This window comes from Ambystoma mexicanum, chromosome 10, assembly GCF_040938575.1.
Source record: "Ambystoma mexicanum isolate Mex_15411 chromosome 10, UKY_AmexF1_1, whole genome shotgun sequence".
Classification (NCBI taxonomy): Eukaryota; Metazoa; Chordata; class Amphibia; order Caudata; family Ambystomatidae; genus Ambystoma; species Ambystoma mexicanum.
The window spans coordinates 944,705,912-944,724,981 of record NC_090932.1 but is presented as its reverse complement, the minus strand read 5'-3'; the positions used below and the strand labels follow the sequence as shown (position 1 = coordinate 944,724,981).

The following is a 19,070-nucleotide window of genomic DNA, read 5'->3' as shown; positions in this document are numbered from 1 at the left end:
GGGGTGGGGGTGGGTGGGAGACATGAGTGGGGGCCTGGTGGGGGCTGCCCATGGTGGCTGGGGGTGGGGGTGGTGGGAGATATGGGTGGGAGCCTGGTGGAGGGTGCCCCACACTGCTGGGGGGTTGGGGGTGGTGGGAGACATGGGTGGGAGCCTGGTGGGGGCTGCCCATGGTGGCTGGGGGGTGGGGGTTGTGGGAGACATGGGTGGGGGCTTGGTGGAGGGTGCCCCACACTGCTGGGGGTGGGGGTGGTGGGAGACATGGGTCGGAGCCTGGTGGGGGCTGCCCATGGTGGCTGGCGGGTGGGGGTGATAGGGGACATGAGTGGGGGCCTGGTGGGGGCTGCCCATGGTGGCTGGGGGGTGGGGGGGTGGTAGACATCGGTGAGAGCCTGGTGGGGGCTGCCCATGGTGGCTGGTTGGGAGACATGAGTGGGGGCCTGGTGGGAGCTGCCCATGGTGGCTGGGGGTGGGGGTGGGTGGGAGACATGAGTGGGGGCCTGGTGGGGGCTGCCCATGGTGGCTGGGGGGTGGGGGTGGTGGGAGACATGAGTGGGGGCCTTTTGGAGGCTGCCCATGGTGGCTGGGGGGTGGGGGTGGTGGGAGACATGAGTGGGGGCCTGTTGGGGGCTGCCCATGGTGGCTGGGGGGTGGGGGTGGTGGGAGACATGGGCGGGGGCCTAGTGGAGGGTGCCCCACACTGCTGGGGGGTGGGGGTGGTGGGAGACATGAGTGGGGGCCTGGTGGAGGCTGCCCATGGTGGCTGGGGGGTGGGGGTGGGTGGGAGACATGAGTGGGGGCCTGGTAGGGGCTGCCCATGGTGGCTCGGGGGTGGGGGTGGTGGGAGACATGGGTGGGGGCCTGGTGGAGGGTGCCCCACACTGCTGGGGGGGATGGGTGGGAGACATGAGTGGGGACCTGGTGGGGGCTGCCCATGGTGGCTGGGGGGTGGGAGTGGGTGGGAGACATGAGTGGGGGCCTGGTGGGGGCTGCCTATGGTGGCTGCGGGGTGGGGTGGTGGGAGACATGGGTGGGGGCCTGGTGGAGGGTGCCCCACACTGCTGGGGGGGTGGGGGTGGGGGTGGTGGGAGACATGAGTGGGGACCTGGTGGAGGCTGCCCATGGTGGCTGGGGGGTGGGGGTGGGTGGGAGACATGTGTGGGGGCCTGGTGGGGGCTGCCTATGTTGGCTGCGGGTTGGGGTGGTGGGAGACATGGGTGGGGGCCTGGTGGAGGGTGCCCCACACTGCTGGGGGGGTGGGGGTGGTGGGAGACATGAGTGGCGGCCTGGTGGGGGATGCCCATGGTGGCTGGGGGGTGGGGGGGTTTAGACATGGGTGGGAGCCTGGTGGGGGTTGCCCATGGTGGCTGGGGGGTGGGTGTGGTGGGAGACATGAGTGGGGGCCTGGTGGAGGCTGCCCCTGCACTGCTGGGGGGTGGGGGTGATAGGGGACATGAGTGGGGGCCTGGTGGGGGATACCCATGGTGGCTGGGGGGTGGGGGGGTAGACATGGGTGGGAGCCTGGTGGGGGCTGCCCATGGTGGCTGGGGGGGTGGGTGGTGAGAGACATGGGTGGGGGCCTGGTGGAGGGTGCTCCACACTGCTGGGGGGGTGGGGGTGGTGGGAGACATGAGTGGGGGCCTGGTGGAGGCTGCCCATGGTGGATGGGGGGTGGGTGGGAGACATGAGTGGGGTCCTGGTGGGGGCTGCCCATGGTGGCTGCGGGGTGGGGGTGGTGGGAGACATGGGAAAGGGCCTGGTGGAGGGTGCCCCACACTGCTGGGGGGGGTGGGTGGGAGACATGAGTGGGGGCCTGGTGGGGGCTGCCCATGGTGGCTGGGGGGTGGGGGTGGGTGGGAGACATGAGTGGGGGCCTGGTGGGGGCTGCCCATGGTGGCTGGGGGGTGGGGGCCTGGTGGAGGGTGACCCACACTGCTGGGGGGGTGGGGGTGGTGGGAGACATGAGTGGGGGCCTGGTGGAGGCTGCCCCTGCACTGCTGGGGGGTGGGGGTGATAGGGGACATGAGTGGGGGTCTGGTGGGGGATGCCCATGGTGGCTGAGGGGTGGGGGGGGCGGGAGACATGGGTGGGAGCCTGGTGGGGGCTGCCCATGGTGGCTGGGGGTGGGGGTGGTGGGAGACATGAGTGGGGGCCTGGTGGAGGCTGCCCCTGCACTGCTGGGGGGTGGGGTGATAGGGGACATGAGTGGGGGCCTGGTTGGGGATGCCCATGGTGGCTGGGGGTGGGGGGGTGGTAGACATGGGTGGGAGCCTGGTGGGGGCTGCCCATGGTGGCTGGGGGGGTGGGTGGGAGACATGAGTGGGGGCCTGATGGGGGCTGCCCATGGTAGCTGGGGGGTGGGGGTGGTGGGAGACATGGGTGGGGGCCTGGTGGAGGGTGCCCCACACTGCTGGGGGGTGGGGGTGGTGGGAGACATGAGTGGGGGCCTTGTGGAGGCTGCCCATGGTGGCTGGGGCGTGGGGTGGTGGGAGACATGAGTGGGGGCCTGGTGGGGGCTGCCCATGGTGGCTGGGGGGGTGGGGGTGGTGGGAGACATGAGTGGGGGCCTGGTGGAGGCTGCCCATGGTGGCTATGGGGTGCGGGTGGGTGGGAGACATGAGTGGGGGCCTGGTGGATGGTGCCCCACACTGCTGGGGGGAGGGGGTGGGTGGGAGACATGAGTGGGGGCCTGGTGGGGGCTGCCCATGGTGGCTGGGGTGTGGGGGTGGGTGGGAGACATGAGTGGGGGCCTGGTGGGGGCTGCCCATGGTGGCTGGGGGGTGGGGGTGTTGGGAGACATGGGTGGGGGCCTGGTGGAGGGTGCCCCACACTGCTGGGGGGGTGGGGGTGGTGGGAGACATGAGTGGGGGCCTGGTGGAGGCTGCCCATGGTGGCTATGGGGTGCGGGTGGGTGGAGACATGAGTGGGGGCCTGGTGGGGGCTGTCCATGGTGGCTGGAGGGTGGGGTGGTGGGAGACATGGGTGGGTGCCTGGTGGAGGGTGCCCCACACTGCTGGGGTGTGGGGGTGATAGGGGACATGAGTGGGGGCCTGGTGGGGGCTGCCCATGGTGGCTGGGGGGTGGGGGGTGGTAGACATGGGTGGGAGCCTGGTGGGGGCTGCCCGTGGTGGCTGGTTGGGAGACATGAGTGGGGGCCTGGTGGCGGCTGCCCATGGTGGCTGGGGGGTGGGGGTGGGTGGGAGACATGAGTGGGGGCCTGGTGGGGGCTGCCCATGGTGGCTGGGGGTGGGGGTGGTGGGAGATATGGGTGGGAGCATGGTGGAGGGTGCCCCACACTGCTGGGGGGTTGGGGGTGGTGGGAGACATGGGTGGGAGCCTGGTGGGGGCTGCCCATGGTGGCTGGGGGGTGGGGGTTGTGGGAGACATGGGTGGGGGCCTGGTGGAGGGTGCCCCACACTGCTGGGGGTGGGGGTGGTGGGAGACATGGGTGGGAGCCTGGTGGGGGCTGCCCATGGTGGCTGGCGGGTGGGGGTTATAGGGGACATGAGTGGGGGCCTGGTGGGGGCTGCCCATGGTGGCTGGGGTGTGGGGGGGTGGTAGACATCGGTGGGAGCCTGGTGGGGGCTGCCCATGGTGGCTGGTTGGGAGACATGAGTGGGGGCCTGGTGGGAGCTGCCCATGGTGGCTGGGGGTGGGGGTGGGTGGGAGACATGAGTGGGGGCCTGGTGGGGGCTGCCCATGGTGGCTGGGGGGGTGGGGGTGGTGGGAGACATGAGTGGGGGCCTTTTGGAGGCTGCCCATGGTGGCTGGGGGGTGGGGGTGGTGGGAGACATGAGTGGGGGCCTGTTGGGGGCTGCCCATGGTGGCTGGGGGGTGGGGGTGGTGGGAGACATGGGCGGGGGCCTAGTGGAGGGTGCCCCACACTGCTGGGGGGTGGGGGTGGTGGGAGACATGAGTGGGGGCCTGGTGGAGGCTGCCCATGGTGGCTGGGGGGTGGGGGTGGGTGGGAGACATGAGTGGGGGCCTGGTAGGGGCTGCCCATGGTGGCTCGGGGGTGGGGGTGGTGGGAGACATGGGTGGGGGCCTGGTGGAGGGTGCCCCACACTGCTGGGGGGGATGGGTGGGAGACATGAGTGGGGGCCTGGTGGGGGCTGCCCATGGTGGCTGGGGGGTGGGGGTGGGTGGGAGACATGAGTGGGGGCCTGGTGGGGGCTGCCTATGGTGGCTGCGGGGTGGGGTGGTGGGAGACATGGGTGGGGGCCTGGTGGAGGGTGCCCCACACTGCTGGGGGGGTGGGGGTGGTGGGAGACATGAGTGGGGGCCTGGTGGAGGCTGCCCATGGTGGCTGGGGGGTGGGGGTGGGTGGGAGACATGTGTGGGGGCCTGGTGGGGGCTGCCTATGTTGGCTGCGGGTTGGGGTGGTGGGAGACATGGGTGGGGGCCTGGTGGAGGGTGCCCCACACTGCTGGGGGGGTGGGGGTGGTGGGAGACATGAGTGGCGGCCTGGTGGGGGATGCCCATGGTGGCTGGGGGGTGGGGGGGTTTAGACATGGGTGGGAGCCTGGTGGGGGTTGCCCATGGTGGCTGGGGGGTGGGTGTGGTGGGAGACATGAGTGGGGGCCTGGTGGAGGCTGCCCCTGCACTGCTGGGGGGTGGGGGTGATAGGGGACATGAGTGGGGGCCTGGTGGGGGATACCCATGGTGGCTGGGGGGTGGGGGGGTAGACATGGGTGGGAGCCTGGTGGGGGCTGCCCATGGTGGCTGGGGGGGTGGGTGGTGAGAGACATGGGTGGGGGCCTGGTGGAGGGTGCTCCACATTGCTGGGGGGTGGGGGTGGTGGGAGACATGAGTGGGGGCCTGGTGGAGGCTGCCCATGGTGGATGGGGGGTGGGTGGGAGACATGAGTGGGGTCCTGGTGGGGGCTGCCCATGGTGGCTGCGGGGTGGGGGTGGTGGGAGACATGGGAAAGGGCCTGGTGGAGGGTGCCCCACACTGCTGGGGGGGGTGGGTGGGAGACATGAGTGGGGGCCTGGTGGGGGCTGCCCATGGTGGCTGGGGGGTGGGGGTGGGTGGGAGACATGAGTGGGGGCCTGGTGGGGGCTGCCCATGGTGGCTGGGGGGTGGGGGCCTGGTGGAGGGTGACCCACACTGCTGGGGGGGTGGGGGTGGTGGGAGACATGAGTGGGGGCCTGGTGGAGTCTGCCCCTGCACTGCTGGGGGGTGGGGGTGATAGGGGACATGAGTGGGGGTCTGGTGGGGGATGCCCATGGTGGCTGAGGGGTGGGGGGGGCGGGAGACATGGGTGGGAGCCTGGTGGGGGCTGCCCATGGTGGCTGGGGGTGGGGGTGGTGGGAGACATGAGTGGGGGCCTGGTGGAGGCTGCCCCTGCACTGCTGGGGGGTGGGGTGATAGGGGACATGAGTGGGGGCCTGGTTGGGGATGCCCATGGTGGCTGGGGGTGGGGGGGTATTAGACATGGGTGGGAGCCTGGTGGGGGCTGCCCATGGTGGCTGGGGGGGTGGGTGGGAGACATGAGTGGGGGCCTGATGGGGGCTGCCCATGGTAGCTGGGGGGTGGGGGTGGTGGGAGACATGGGTGGGGGCCTGGTGGAGGGTGCCCCACACTGCTGGGGGGTGGGGGTGGTGGGAGACATGAGTGGGGGCCTGGTGGAGGCTGCCCATGGTGGCTGGGGGGGTGGGGGTGGTGGGAGACATGAGTGGGGGCCTGGTGGAGGCTGCCCATGGTGGCTATGGGGTGCGGGTGGGTGGGAGACATGAGTGGGGGCCTGGTGGATGGTGCCCCACACTGCTGGGGGGAGGGGGTGGGTGGGAGACATGAGTGGGGGCCTGGTGGGGGCTGCCCATGGTGGCTGGGGGGTGGGGGTGTTGGGAGACATGGGTGGGGGCCTGGTGGAGGGTGCCCCACACTGCTGGGGGGGTGGGGGTGGTGGGAGACATGAGTGGGGGCCTGGTGGAGGCTGCCCATGGTGGCTATGGGGTGCGGGTGGGTGGAGACATGAGTGGGGGCCTGGTGGGGGCTGTCCATGGTGGCTGGAGGGTGGGGTGGTGGGAGACATGGGTGGGTGCCTGGTGGAGGGTGCCCCACACTGCTGGGGTGTGGGGGTGATAGGGGACATGAGTGGGGGCCTGGTGGGGGCTGCCCATGGTGGCTGGGGGGTGGGGGGTGGTAGACATGGGTGGGAGCCTGGTGGGGGCTGCCCGTGGTGGCTGGTTGGGAGACATGAGTGGGGGCCTGGTGGCGGCTGCCCATGGTGGCTGGGGGGTGGGGGTGGGTGGGAGACATGAGTGGGGGCCTGGTGGGGGCTGCCCATGGTGGCTGGGGGTGGGGGTGGTGGGAGATATGGGTGGGAGCATGGTGGAGGGTGCCCCACACTGCTGGGGGGTTGGGGGTGGTGGGAGACATGGGTGGGAGCCTGGTGGGGGCTGCCCATGGTGGCTGGGGGGTGGGGGTTGTGGGAGACATGGGTGGGGGCCTGGTGGAGGGTGCCCCACACTGCTGGGGGTGGGGGTGGTGGGAGACATGGGTGGGAGCCTGGTGGGGGCTGCCCATGGTGGCTGGCGGGTGGGGGTTATAGGGGACATGAGTGGGGGCCTGGTGGGGGCTGCCCATGGTGGCTGGGGGGTGGGGGGGTGGTAGACATCGGTGGGAGCCTGGTGGGGGCTGCCCATGGTGGCTGGTTGGGAGACATGAGTGGGGGCCTGGTGGGAGCTGCCCATGGTGGCTGGGGGTGGGGGTGGGTGGGAGACATGAGTGGGGGCCTGGTGGGGGCTGCCCATGGTGGCTGGGGGGGTGGGGGTGGTGGGAGACATGAGTGGGGGCCTTTTGGAGGCTGCCCATGGTGGCTGGGGGGTGGGGGTGGTGGGAGACATGAGTGGGGGCCTGTTGGGGGCTGCCCATGGTGGCTGGGGGGTGGGGGTGGTGGGAGACATGGGCGGGGGCCTAGTGGAGGGTGCCCCACACTGCTGGGGGGTGGGGGTGGTGGGAGACATGAGTGGGGGCCTGGTGGAGGCTGCCCATGGTGGCTGGGGGGTGGGGGTGGGTGGGAGACATGAGTGGGGGCCTGGTAGGGGCTGCCCATGGTGGCTCGGGGGTGGGGGTGGTGGGAGACATGGGTGGGGGCCTGGTGGAGGGTGCCCCACACTGCTGGGGGGAATGGGTGGGAGACATGAGTGGGGGCCTGGTGGGGGCTGCCCATGGTGGCTGGGGGGTGGGGGTGGGTGGGAGACATGAGTGGGGGCCTGGTGGGGGCTGCCTATGGTGGCTGCGGGGTGGGGTGGTGGGAGACATGGGTGGGGGCCTGGTGGAGGGTGCCCCACACTGCTGGGGGGGTGGGGGTGGTGGGAGACATGAGTGGGGGCCTGGTGGAGGCTGCCCATGGTGGCTGGGGGGTGGGGGTGGGTGGGAGACATGTGTGGGGGCCTGGTGGGGGCTGCCTATGTTGGCTGCGGGTTGGGGTGGTGGGAGACATGGGTGGGGGCCTGGTGGAGGGTGCCCCACACTGCTGGGGGGGTGGGGGTGGTGGGAGACATGAGTGGCGGCCTGGTGGGGGATGCCCATGGTGGCTGGGGGGTGGGGGGGTTTAGACATGGGTGGGAGCCTGGTGGGGGTTGCCCATGGTGGCTGGGGGGTGGGTGTGGTGGGAGACATGAGTGGGGGCCTGGTGGAGGCTGCCCCTGCACTGCTGGGGGGTGGGGGTGATAGGGGACATGAGTGGGGGCCTGGTGGGGGATACCCATGGTGGCTGGGGGGTGGGGGGGTAGACATGGGTGGGAGCCTGGTGGGGGCTGCCCATGGTGGCTGGGGGGGTGGGTGGTGAGAGACATGGGTGGGGGCCTGGTGGAGGGTGCTCCACATTGCTGGGGGGTGGGGGTGGTGGGAGACATGAGTGGGGGCCTGGTGGAGGCTGCCCATGGTGGATGGGGGGTGGGTGGGAGACATGAGTGGGGTCCTGGTGGGGGCTGCCCATGGTGGCTGCGGGGTGGGGGTGGTGGGAGACATGGGAAAGGGCCTGGTGGAGGGTGCCCCACACTGCTGGGGGGGGTGGGTGGGAGACATGAGTGGGGGCCTGGTGGGGGCTGCCCATGGTGGCTGGGGGGTGGGGGTGGGTGGGAGACATGAGTGGGGGCCTGGTGGGGGCTGCCCATGGTGGCTGGGGGGTGGGGGCCTGGTGGAGGGTGACCCACACTGCTGGGGGGGTGGGGGTGGTGGGAGACATGAGTGGGGGCCTGGTGGAGGCTGCCCCTGCACTGCTGGGGGGTGGGGGTGATAGGGGACATGAGTGGGGGTCTGGTGGGGGATGCCCATGGTGGCTGAGGGGTGGGGGGGGCGGGAGACATGGGTGGGAGCCTGGTGGGGGCTGCCCATGGTGGCTGGGGGTGGGGGTGGTGGGAGACATGAGTGGGGGCCTGGTGGAGGCTGCCCCTGCACTGCTGGGGGGTGGGGTGATAGGGGACATGAGTGGGGGCCTGGTTGGGGATGCCCATGGTGGCTGGGGGTGGGGGGGTATTAGACATGGGTGGGAGCCTGGTGGGGGCTGCCCATGGTGGCTGGGGGGGTGGGTGGGAGACATGAGTGGGGGCCTGATGGGGGCTGCCCATGGTAGCTGGGGGGTGGGGGTGGTGGGAGACATGGGTGGGGGCCTGGTGGAGGGTGCCCCACACTGCTGGGGGGTGGTGGTGGTGGGAGACATGAGTGGGGGCCTGGTGGAGGCTGCCCATGGTGGCTGGGGCGTGGGGTGGTGGGAGACATGAGTGGGGGCCTGGTGGGGGCTGCCCATGGTGGCTGGGGGGGTGGGGGTGGTGGGAGACATGAGTGGGGGCCTGGTGGAGGCTGCCCATGGTGGCTATGGGGTGCGGGTGGGTGGGAGACATGAGTGGGGGCCTGGTGGATGGTGCCCCACACTGCTGGGGGGAGGGGGTGGGTGGGAGACATGAGTGGGGGCCTGGTGGGGGCTGCCCATGGTGGCTGGGGTGTGGGGGTGGGTGGGAGACATGAGTGGGGGCCTGGTGGGGGCTGCCCATGGTGGCTGGGGGGTGGGGGTGTTGGGAGACATGGGTGGGGGCCTGGTGGAGGGTGCCCCACACTGCTGGGGGGGTGGGGGTGGTGGGAGACATGAGTGGGGGCCTGGTGGAGGCTGCCCATGGTGGCTATGGGGTGCGGGTGGGTGGAGACATGAGTGGGGGCCTGGTGGGGGCTGTCCATGGTGGCTGGAGGGTGGGGTGGTGGGAGACATGGGTGGGTGCCTGGTGGAGGGTGCCCCACACTGCTGGGGTGTGGGGGTGATAGGGGACATGAGTGGGGGCCTGGTGGGGGATGCCCATGGTGGCTGGGGGGTCGGGGGGTGTAAGACATGGGTGGGAGCCTGGTGGGGGCTGCCCCTGGTGGCTGGGGTGTGGGGGTGGTGGGAGACATGAGTGGGGGCCTGGTGGAGGTTGCCCTGCACTGCTGGGCGGTGGGGGTGATAGGGGACATGAGTGGGTGCCTGGTGGGGGATGCCCATGGTGGCTGGGGGGTGGGGGTGGTGGGAGACATGGGTGGGAGCCTGGTGGAGGCTGCCCATGGTGGCTGGGGGGGTGGGTCTGAGACATGAGTGGGGGCCTGGTGGGGGCTGTCAATGGTGGCTGGGGGGTGGGGGTGGGTGGGAGACATGAGTGGGGGCCTGGTGGGGGCTGCCCATGGTGGCCGGGGGGTGGGGGTGGTGGGAGACATGGGTGGGGGCCTGGTGGAGGGTGCCCCACACTGCTGGGGGGGGTGGGGGTGGTGGGAGACATGAGTGGGGGCCTGGTGGAGGCTGCCCATAGTGGCTGGGGGGTGGGGTGGGTGGTAGACATGAGTGGGGGCCTGGTGGGGGCTGCCCATGGTGGCTGGGGGGTGGGGGTGGTGGGAGACATGGGTGGGGGCCTGGTGGAGGGTGCCCCACACTACTGGGGGGGTGGGGGTGGTGGGAGACATGAGTGGGGGCCTGGTGGAGGGTGCCCCACACTGCTGGGGGGGTGGGGGTGGTGGGAGACATGAGTGGGGGCCTGGTGGAGGCTGCCCATGGTGGCTGGGGGATGGGGGTGGTGGGAGACATGAGTGGGGGCCTGGTGGGGGCTGCCCATGGTGGCTGGGGGTGGGGGTGGTGGGAGACATGGGTGGGGGCCTGGTGGAGGGTGCCCCACACTGCTGGGGGGTGGGGGTGGTGGGAGACATGAGTAGGGGCCTGGTGGAGGCTGACCATGGTGGCTGGGGGGTGGGGGTGGTGGGAGACATGAGTGGGGGCCTGGTGGGGGCTGCCCATGGTGGCTGGGGGGTGGGGGTGGTGGGAGACATGGGTGGGGGCCTGGTGGAGGGTGCCCCACACTGCGGGGGGGGTGGGGGTGGTGGAAGACATGAGTGGGGGCCTGGTGGAGGCTGCCCATGGTGGCTGGGGGGTGGGGGTGGGTGGGAGAAATGAGTGGGGGCCTGGTGGGGGCTGCCCATGGTGGCTGGGGGGTGGGGTGGTGGGAGACAAGGGTGGGGGCCTGGTGGAGGGTGCCCCACACTGCTGGGGGGAGGGGGTGGGTGGGAGACATGAGTGGGGGCCTGGTGGGGGCTGCCCATGGTTGCTGAGGGGTGGGGGTGGGTGGGAGACATGAGTGGGGGCCTGGTGGGGGCAGCCCATGGTGGCTGGGGGGTGGGGGTGGTGGTAGACATGGGTGGGGGCCTGGTGAAGGGTGCCCTACACTACTGGGGGGGTGGGGGTGGTGGGAGACATGAGTGGGGGCATGGTGGAGGCTGCCCCTGCACTGCTGGGGCGTGGGGGTGATAGGGGACATGAGTGGGGGCCTGGTGGGGGCTGCCCATGGTGGCTGGGGGGTGGGGGTGGTGGGAGACATGAGTGGGGGCCTGGTGGAGGTTGCCCTGCACTGCTGGGCTGTGGGGGTGATAGGGGACATGAGTGGGGGCCTGGTGGGGGATGCCCATGGTGGCTGGGGGGTGGGGGGGGGTGGGAGACATGGGTGGGAGCCTGGTGGGGGCTGCCCATGGTGGCTGGGGGGGTGGGTGGGAGACATGAGTGGGGGCCTGGTGGGGGCTGCCCATGGTGGCTGGGGAGTGGGGGTGGGTGGGAGACATGAGTGGGGGCCTGGTGGGGGCTGTCCATGGTGGCTGGGGGGGTGGGGGTGGTGGGAGACATGGGTGGGGGCCTGGTGGAGGGTGCCCCACACTGCTGGGGGGTGGGGGTGGTGGGAGACATGAGTGGGGGCCTGGTGGAGGCTGCCCATGGTGGCTGGGGGGTGGGGTGGGTGGGAGACATGAGTGGGGGCCTGGTGGGGGCTGCCCATGGTGGCTGGGGGGTGGGGGTGGTAGGAGACATGGGTGGGGGCCTGTTGGAGGGTGCCTCACACTACTGGGGGGGTGGGGGTGGTGGGAGACATGAGTGGAGGCCTGGTGGCGGGTGCCCCACACTGCTGGGGGGTGGGGGGGTGGGAGACATGAGTGGGGGCCTGGTGGAGGCTGCCCATGGTGGCTGGGGGGTGGGGGTGGTGGGAAACATGAGTGGGGGCTGCCCATGGTGGCTGGGGGGTGGGGGTGGTGGGAGACATGGGTGGGGGCCTGGTGGAGGGTGCCCCACACTGCTGGGGGAGTGGGGGTGGTGGGAGACATGAGTGGGGGCCTGGTGGAGGCTGCCCATGGTGGCTGGGGGGTGGGGGTGGTGGGAGACATGAGTGGGGGCCTGGTGGGGGCTGCCCATGGTGGCTGGGGGGTGGGGGTGGTGGGAGACATGGGTGGGGGCCTGGTGGAGGGTGCCCCACACTGCTGGGGGTGGGGGTGGTGGGAGACATGAGTGGGGGCCTGGTGGAGGCTGCCCATGGTGGCTGGGGGGTGGGGTGGGTGGTAGACATGAGTGGGAGCCTGGTGGGGGCTGCCCATGGTGGCTGGGGGTGGTGGTGGTGGGAGACATGGGTGGGGGCCTGGTAGAGGGTGCCCACACTACTGGGGTGGTGGGGGTGGTGGGAGACATGAGTGGGGGCCTGGTGGAGGGTGCCCCACACTGCTGAGGGGGTGGGGGTGGTGGGAGACATGAGTGGGGGCCTGGTGGAGGCTGCCCATGGTGGCTGGGGGGTGGGGGTGGTGGGAGACATGAGTGGGGGCCTGGTGGGGGCTGCCCATAGTGGCTGGGGGTGGGGGTGGTGGGAGACATGGGTGGGGGCCTGGTGGAGGGTGCCCCACACTGCTGGGGGGGTGGGGGTGGTGGGAGACATGAGTGGGGGCCTGGTGGAGGCTGACCATGGTGGCTGGGGGGTGGGGGTGGGTGGAGACATGAGTGGGGGTCTGGTGGGGGCTGCCCATGGTGGCTGGGGGGTGGGGTGGTGGGAGACATGGGTGGGGGCCTGGTGGAGGCTGCCCATGGTGGCTGGGGGGTGGGGGTGGTGGGAGACATGAGTGGGGGCCTGGTGGGGGCTGCCCATGGTGGCTGGGGGGTGGGGTGGTGGGAGACATGGGTGGGGGCTTGGTGGAGGGTGCCCCACACTGCTGGGGGGAGGGGGTGGGTGGGAGACATGAGTGGGGGCCTGGTGGGGGCTGCCCATGGTGGCTGGGGGGTGGGGGTGGGTGGGAGACATGAGTGGGGGCCTGGTGGGGGCTGCCCATGGTGGCTGGGGGGTGGGGGTGGTGGGAGACATGGGTGGGGGCCTGGTGGAGGGTGCCCCACACTGCTGGGGGGTGGGGGTGGTGGGACACATGAGTGGGGGCATGGTGGACGCTGCCCCTGCACTGCTGGGGTGGTGGGGGTGGTGGGAGACATGAGTGGGGGCCTGGTGGAGGCTGCCCATGGTGGCTGGGGGGTGGGGGGATGGGAGACATGGGTGGGAGCCTGGTGGGGGCTGCCCATGGTGGCTGGGGGGTGGGGGTTGTGGGAGACATGAGCGGGGGCCTGGTGGAGGCTGCCCCTGCACTGCTGGGGGGTGGGGGTGATAGGGGACATGAGTGGGGGCCTGGTGGGGGATGCCCATGGTGGCTGGGGGGTGGGGGGGTGGGGAGGTTGGGAGACATGGGTGGGAGCCTGGTGGGGGCTGCCCATGGTGGCTGGGGGGTGGGGGTTGTGGGAGACATGTGTGGGGGCCTGGTGGAGGCTGCCCCTGCACTGCTGGGGGGTGAGGGTGATAGGGGATATGAGTGGGGGCCTGGTGGGGGATGCCCATGGTGGCTGGGGGGTGGGGGGGGGTGTTAGACATGGGTGGGAGTCTGGTGGGGGCTGCCCATGGTGGCTGGGGGGGTGGGTGGTCGACATGAGTGGGAGCCTGGTGGGGGCTGCTCATGGTGCCTGCGGGGGGGGGGGGGTTGGGAGACATGAGCAGGTGTGCAGGGTAGGCCCCTGTTTTGTGGGCTGCCTGCAGGGGCCGTGGAGGGTGTACAGGGAACACCTGTGAGGACTGACCCAGCCTAACCGCGTGTGATTATTCCCGCGCACCCCTGTAATACACGTACCCAGCCAAATCCTGTGTGATTATTCCCGCGCACCCCTGTAATACACGTACCCAGCCAAATCGCGTGTGACAATTCCCGCGTACCCCTGTAATACAGTACCCTGGCTAATCGCGTGTAAAACTTCACGCGTACCCCTGTCATACACGTACCCAGCCAAATTGCGTGTGATAATTCCCGCGCACCCCTGTAATACACGTACCCATCCAAATCGCATGTGACAATTCCCGCGTACCCCTGTAATACAGTACCCTGGCTAATCGCGTGTAAAACTTCATGCGTACCCCTGTCATACACGTACCCAGCCAAATCGCGTGTGATATTCCCGCGTACCCCTGTAATACACGTACCCTGGCTAATCGCGTGTTAAACTTCACGCGTACCCCTGTCATACACGTACCCTGGCTAATCGCATGTAAAACTTCCCGCGTACCCTTGATATGAACGTTACCCGCTTTGCGTTCCTTGTTTGGCAGCCCTGTAAACTGGTCCAGGGTTAGCGCAGCCCTTTGGGATGATTTAGCGATTTTGATGGCTTTTCCTTGCACGAGGGCGTTCTTGGGGGCATTACTGGCGTTGCTGCAGGGTCTCTGCGATACTCTGCCCCACGGCTGGTTTGGAAGCCTAAAATCCATGAATACGCTGTGTGCGGAAATCGGTTTTGGCGCACGCGCCTGGTGCAGACAATTGCACGCGGACACTCTGCGCCAGTCGCTTGCGACACTTTTCTGCGAAATTCTATGAATTACCCTGATAGTTTCAGTTGATATTTGGTCGAGCGCAATATTGAGCCCAGTATGGATAATGCCAAAAATAGCATTGCGCCAGTGAAAGTTTTATGTAAATGGGTTACGGTTGCAGTAATCCATCCCCTCTGCTTTGCACCAATATTTTTACAATATTCATATTCATCTGGTGATTTGTCTGAAGAAATACCATATGAAGTGTTGCAATCTGAAATAATATTATACAAAGGACAATTTTCATTTATGGAAGCTTTGAGAGCTCTGAAAATGTTACATAGTTTGCATAATGCCTATTCGTCATTGTTGTGCACCATATAACATACCATTTTTCTCCATCCTCAGCTGTATCTGCTTGAAGATGCAGGTTTTGGAGGCGTTCTTGCATATGCGGATTCTTGTGATTTGCAAAATGTCCATGACCAAAGCAAAATGTCATTCTGGGTTTCCCTGAATAGAGGAAGATGTTCTCATTCGCCAGGTGGGGACTCTGGTTCTGGTAAGTCAACATTATTCATTACCGCTGAACTATTGACAGTTACTCCACCCTTGCATCAGTGATCAAACATGTAAAGTAAAGAGTTATTAACATAACATACATCTAAACATATTTCAAAATGTACTCACACTGGTGTTGCTGTAACACAGAGCACTGAGTGTGTGTTGCAGTCAATTCAAGATTGGATTATGTTCATTTTGTTTATGTCAGTCTCCAATCTGTTAAGTAAACTCCAAGAGAGTCATTCAGATACCCATTGCTGTTTACATTGGATAAGTGTTAACTGCCACCTACACATACTTCTTCCCCACAAGTTGGGCCCTCATCCCTACAGTGCCTTCATTCAAACCCTTTCAACCCTTCAACATCTTCTGACCCAGCACAGCTTTTGCCTGCAACAAATGCAATACCCCTGACATCACCCATGACTATATGCCCCATGGCAGCTACGGCACACTTCCATTGCCCAGTGACATTATTTAAAATCTTGTCATTTCAAGTTCGTTGATGGGAATTATGAAATGGTGAAATGTGACTCTGCCTATGACAGTTATCTTTATGATGTAATCACGCCACTTGCATGCTCCCTATTCATTAAATTCGGACTGCGAAATCTCCCAGAAGCCTACATTGTGGAGACATATCTGCTATTTAGTCCATACTGCACTTTATGTTTTTATGTCCCAATTACAGGATTGCACATAACGAGTATTTTTCGATCTGCCTGAACAATTGACATGTAGACCAGGCGTAGCTTTGCTATACTCAGTTATTGTCAAACAGTTTGTAAGTAGAACAGGTATGAGGAGGAATTATTGATAAGAACCATAATAGAGAATGGAACTGTTATTCTTATAATGTATCTACAGTTGGGGTATGAGAGTCGGAAGCGGCTGCTAGCAGGTCAGCCGGTTTCTCTGACATTCGGCTGCAGTGCGGCTTGACTCTCTAGCTTGCCTCGTTGGCTGCAAGGTGCTTTACTTTAACATGACGAGGCTCGGAGCTTTGGAGTTTGTGCTGGCACGGAGGCGTTCAGGACTGCGGGATCGCATTGACCACATTTGTGCCTTTGTTGTGTGGGTCTGCAGTCTTGTGTGGCTGTGTGCAAGGGCGGCTGACACTGCAGTGTTGAAGGTTGAGCGAGGTGGAGAGTGGCAGAACTCGGACCGATACAGGTACAGGTAGTGACATAAAGTGACATACAGACGTTCTGTTGACAGGAGTTCCAGCAATTGCGCGCGCTGGTTTGATGCTGGTATGATTGCGGCCCAGCTCCCCCGTCCTAACATCACATAGTGAAGGTGTCTGCTGATAATGTGCTGCGGCGAGTGGGGTGAGTCTGATGAAGATAGGGGCCCGCCCGGATCGCCACTTACAGCACTTGCTCTTTGCTCTCTATTGGCTCTTTATTGGCCTGTTTTGTAGTCTCCTAGTGTTTTCCTTTGGTGGCTGTGGGCTCCTTTGCTGTCCTACCCAGTTGACCAATCAAGTGGTACTGCTGTGCATTGACCTGCTCAGTGTGGGGCCCATTTGTTAAACTGGGAGACTGTATTAGGATTATCACTAGGGTAACAGTGACAGCACCAAGTGAAAGGACACGATTAAGGCCCAGGCTGGGGTGTGCTGGAACTATTTACAACTTGCTTTCACGAGTGCCTAGGGGAGTAAGCGAGAGGGCTTTTTTAACCTAATAAAGTAAGTACAAAGGAACCACTATCTTCACACTGGTCAAGTGAGTGACCCGTAATGCCTTCGGGGAGGACGCCTGCAGAAAAGCAAATATAATCTACGCAAGACGAGTTAACAACCTGAGGTAGATGCCCTGCAGAGTGAAGAGATGGGAAGCATAAAGGCAAATAGTAAGAAGAATCCTAAAATGCCCATCCTTCCTGGCCAGGGGGTAATCACTGGATTCTTTCCCCCTAACCCCATACCAGAAATTAATTCCACGATTATTGAGGAATCTGCACTTCCGGGAGTCGGAGGGGGAGATCCTATGAGCTCTACAAACTTTGACCACATTGACAACAATTTGTTATTAGAACTCTGTCTGAGCATACAGCGCGGTATGACTCCACAGATCCCGAAGCTGTCTTTAGACAATGGTATGACACAGGGTATCAATCCTTCAGCCACACCAGCTAGTGTTCTGGGCCATTCGGTGCCGATGAGCAGATTGTCTGCCTCCCCAAATATGGTATTTGGTCTCAATAGAGGATGCACTGGATACGGAGGAAGAAGACCTATCCTCTCCATTCCCCAGGGCAAATGAATTAGCAGAGATCCAATCTTCTGTGGCCTCTCTACAATTTGACCTAAAGATATTGCTCCAAATGACAGGGCAAATTCTAGCAAATAACAACTCACTGACTATGGCCCGGGCATATGACAGCAATGAGTAAGTGTAGGCAGAAGTAAATCTATCTGAAGCCATTGTCATGGCGGATGAAATAAATGATACACAAGAAAAAGAAGCCTATGTAAACATGGATCAGAGTAAGGTGGTCTTCTTCTCCCGTAAGCAGTGCAAATTGGCGAAGAAGGTGCAAAAGAACAGGAAATCCATCAAACCTGGCCCTGCAGAGGAAGAATCAGCGAATATTGGTGGTCGCTCAAAGAAAGCTAAAAAAAAGGGCAGCCAGAGCCAAGAAAAACATTAGCACTGGAGATGGCTGTTTGTCCAGCTGGTTGATAACTGATCAAGATAAAAGCAAAGATCGGCCTGCAGAGGTAGAACAACCAGCGAAGGATGAACTGATGATAGAGGAAGGATGGATACCAACTACTGATGAATTGGAAGAGCAGGAAGAAGAGTGGGAACGACTTGAGACTGAAGATCAATTGGAGGAGGAAAGACAACCTCTGAGTCCGGATAAATCTTCCCAATTCCCGCAAGTCACTGCTAAAGCCATGAATCCTCCAATAAAGTTGGCAAAGGTCGGGACTGATATGTCAGTAAATAGGATCTGTTTGATTAAGAACCTGTATAAAAATGGTGAACGCAGATGGCTTCCCCGATCTGAGTTTTTGACCCGTCTATACTCAGTCCCTGAACTCTGTGTCTTGAAGTCTGACAAATTTCAGTTTGTGTCTCTGCTCTGCATTGTAAGTTGATATCTACTGCACAGATGATCAGGGAATATTGTGACGAGTTGTGGGCAGTAGATGTTGAGATCGATGCAGATCTGGATGAAATTGATCCCAGTTTCGGATATGAGGAAGTAGGCGGTCCGGTAAAATCAGTGGTTTGTCCCATCGTACTCAAGGGAAAGAAGGTGGAAGTTACGGATGTCCAACTTGTTCTAAAATGGCTGGCGGAATCCCTACCTGAGGTATTAACTAAACACTGAAATGTATCACTATTATCTTGGAACTGTAGAGGATTTGCACATCTATTGTCTTCGGGGGACTCAGTAAACTTTGTTGTAAAACATAGTCTCATATGTCTTCAAGAGACCTGGGTGATGGACATCTTGATATTGGATGGCTATGTGATCTATCAATCCTTTGCTAAGAGGGTTGACAAAGGGACACCATTTGGAGGTCTGCTGATAGGGGTGGCTAGCTCTTTAACATCGAGGCGGATTATCTGCAATCAAGAGAACAATTTGATGGCAGTGGAGGGAAAAGGGGAAACAATGTTTGTTGATAAATATAATCCCCCGCAAGCCTTGATAAGTGAGCTATTGAAAGAAGCCCTTCACGAGATATTAGCCTCCAGGTCAGTCATATCTGGAAAAATGGCAGTAATTTTAGTGGGCGATTTCAACTGCCGTATGCCTGGTGATGGAGGGATACACCCACAAAATCCCAAATTAAGGGATAACGCCCATTGACTCACACTAAAACTGATATTGAGGGGCTGCGATGGCTCCAATTGTTTGAAGAATGGGACTTAGAAATGCTAAATGGTTATACTTTAAGTGACCATCCCGGGAAGTATACTTAGTCCAATGGGTCTTCTTGTAGCACAATTGATTATATATTCATGTGCCCAAAAATGCTGCTGGGTGTAGATGATATGATAGTCACTTTGAACAAATGGAGTGACCATTCTGCACTCTGGTGTGTACTAAATATCCTACAAGGAGAACCTGAGAAGAGCAATATGGGTTCAGCATACATAAACAAAGCAGTTACAAGCATAAGGTGGACTGAGAGATGGCCGTTTTTACCAGATTTCAATGGCATTGGATCAATGTCTTCTCTAGCACTCATGCATTAGCCCCTACTCGGCGGATGATTGGACCAGAGGGTGGGATACTCCCGTTCAATAAGAAGATTAGAGATTCTGAGAGAGACTTTAGAAGGGACATGCGTATCAGTAAGAAAAGGTTTGGCTCTGCAGAAGAATTATGGGTTATTGTGTGGAAAATTAAAAACAAATATAGGGCTAATAT

General features: G+C 63.4%; 1 protein-coding gene across 2 annotated transcripts in view; it reads left to right on the top strand.

Annotated features, from left to right (window-relative positions):
* The window catches only part of NAALADL2 (N-acetylated alpha-linked acidic dipeptidase like 2), a 4,115,865-nt gene that overhangs the window by 2,391,297 nt on the left and 1,705,498 nt on the right, over positions 1-19,070 (top strand). For both annotated transcript variants that reach the window (XM_069618713.1, XM_069618714.1), the window contains one exon: positions 14,517-14,670. In XM_069618713.1, the coding sequence (XP_069474814.1) occupies positions 14,517-14,670 (154 nt within the window). The remainder of the gene's footprint in view (positions 1-14,516; positions 14,671-19,070) is intronic.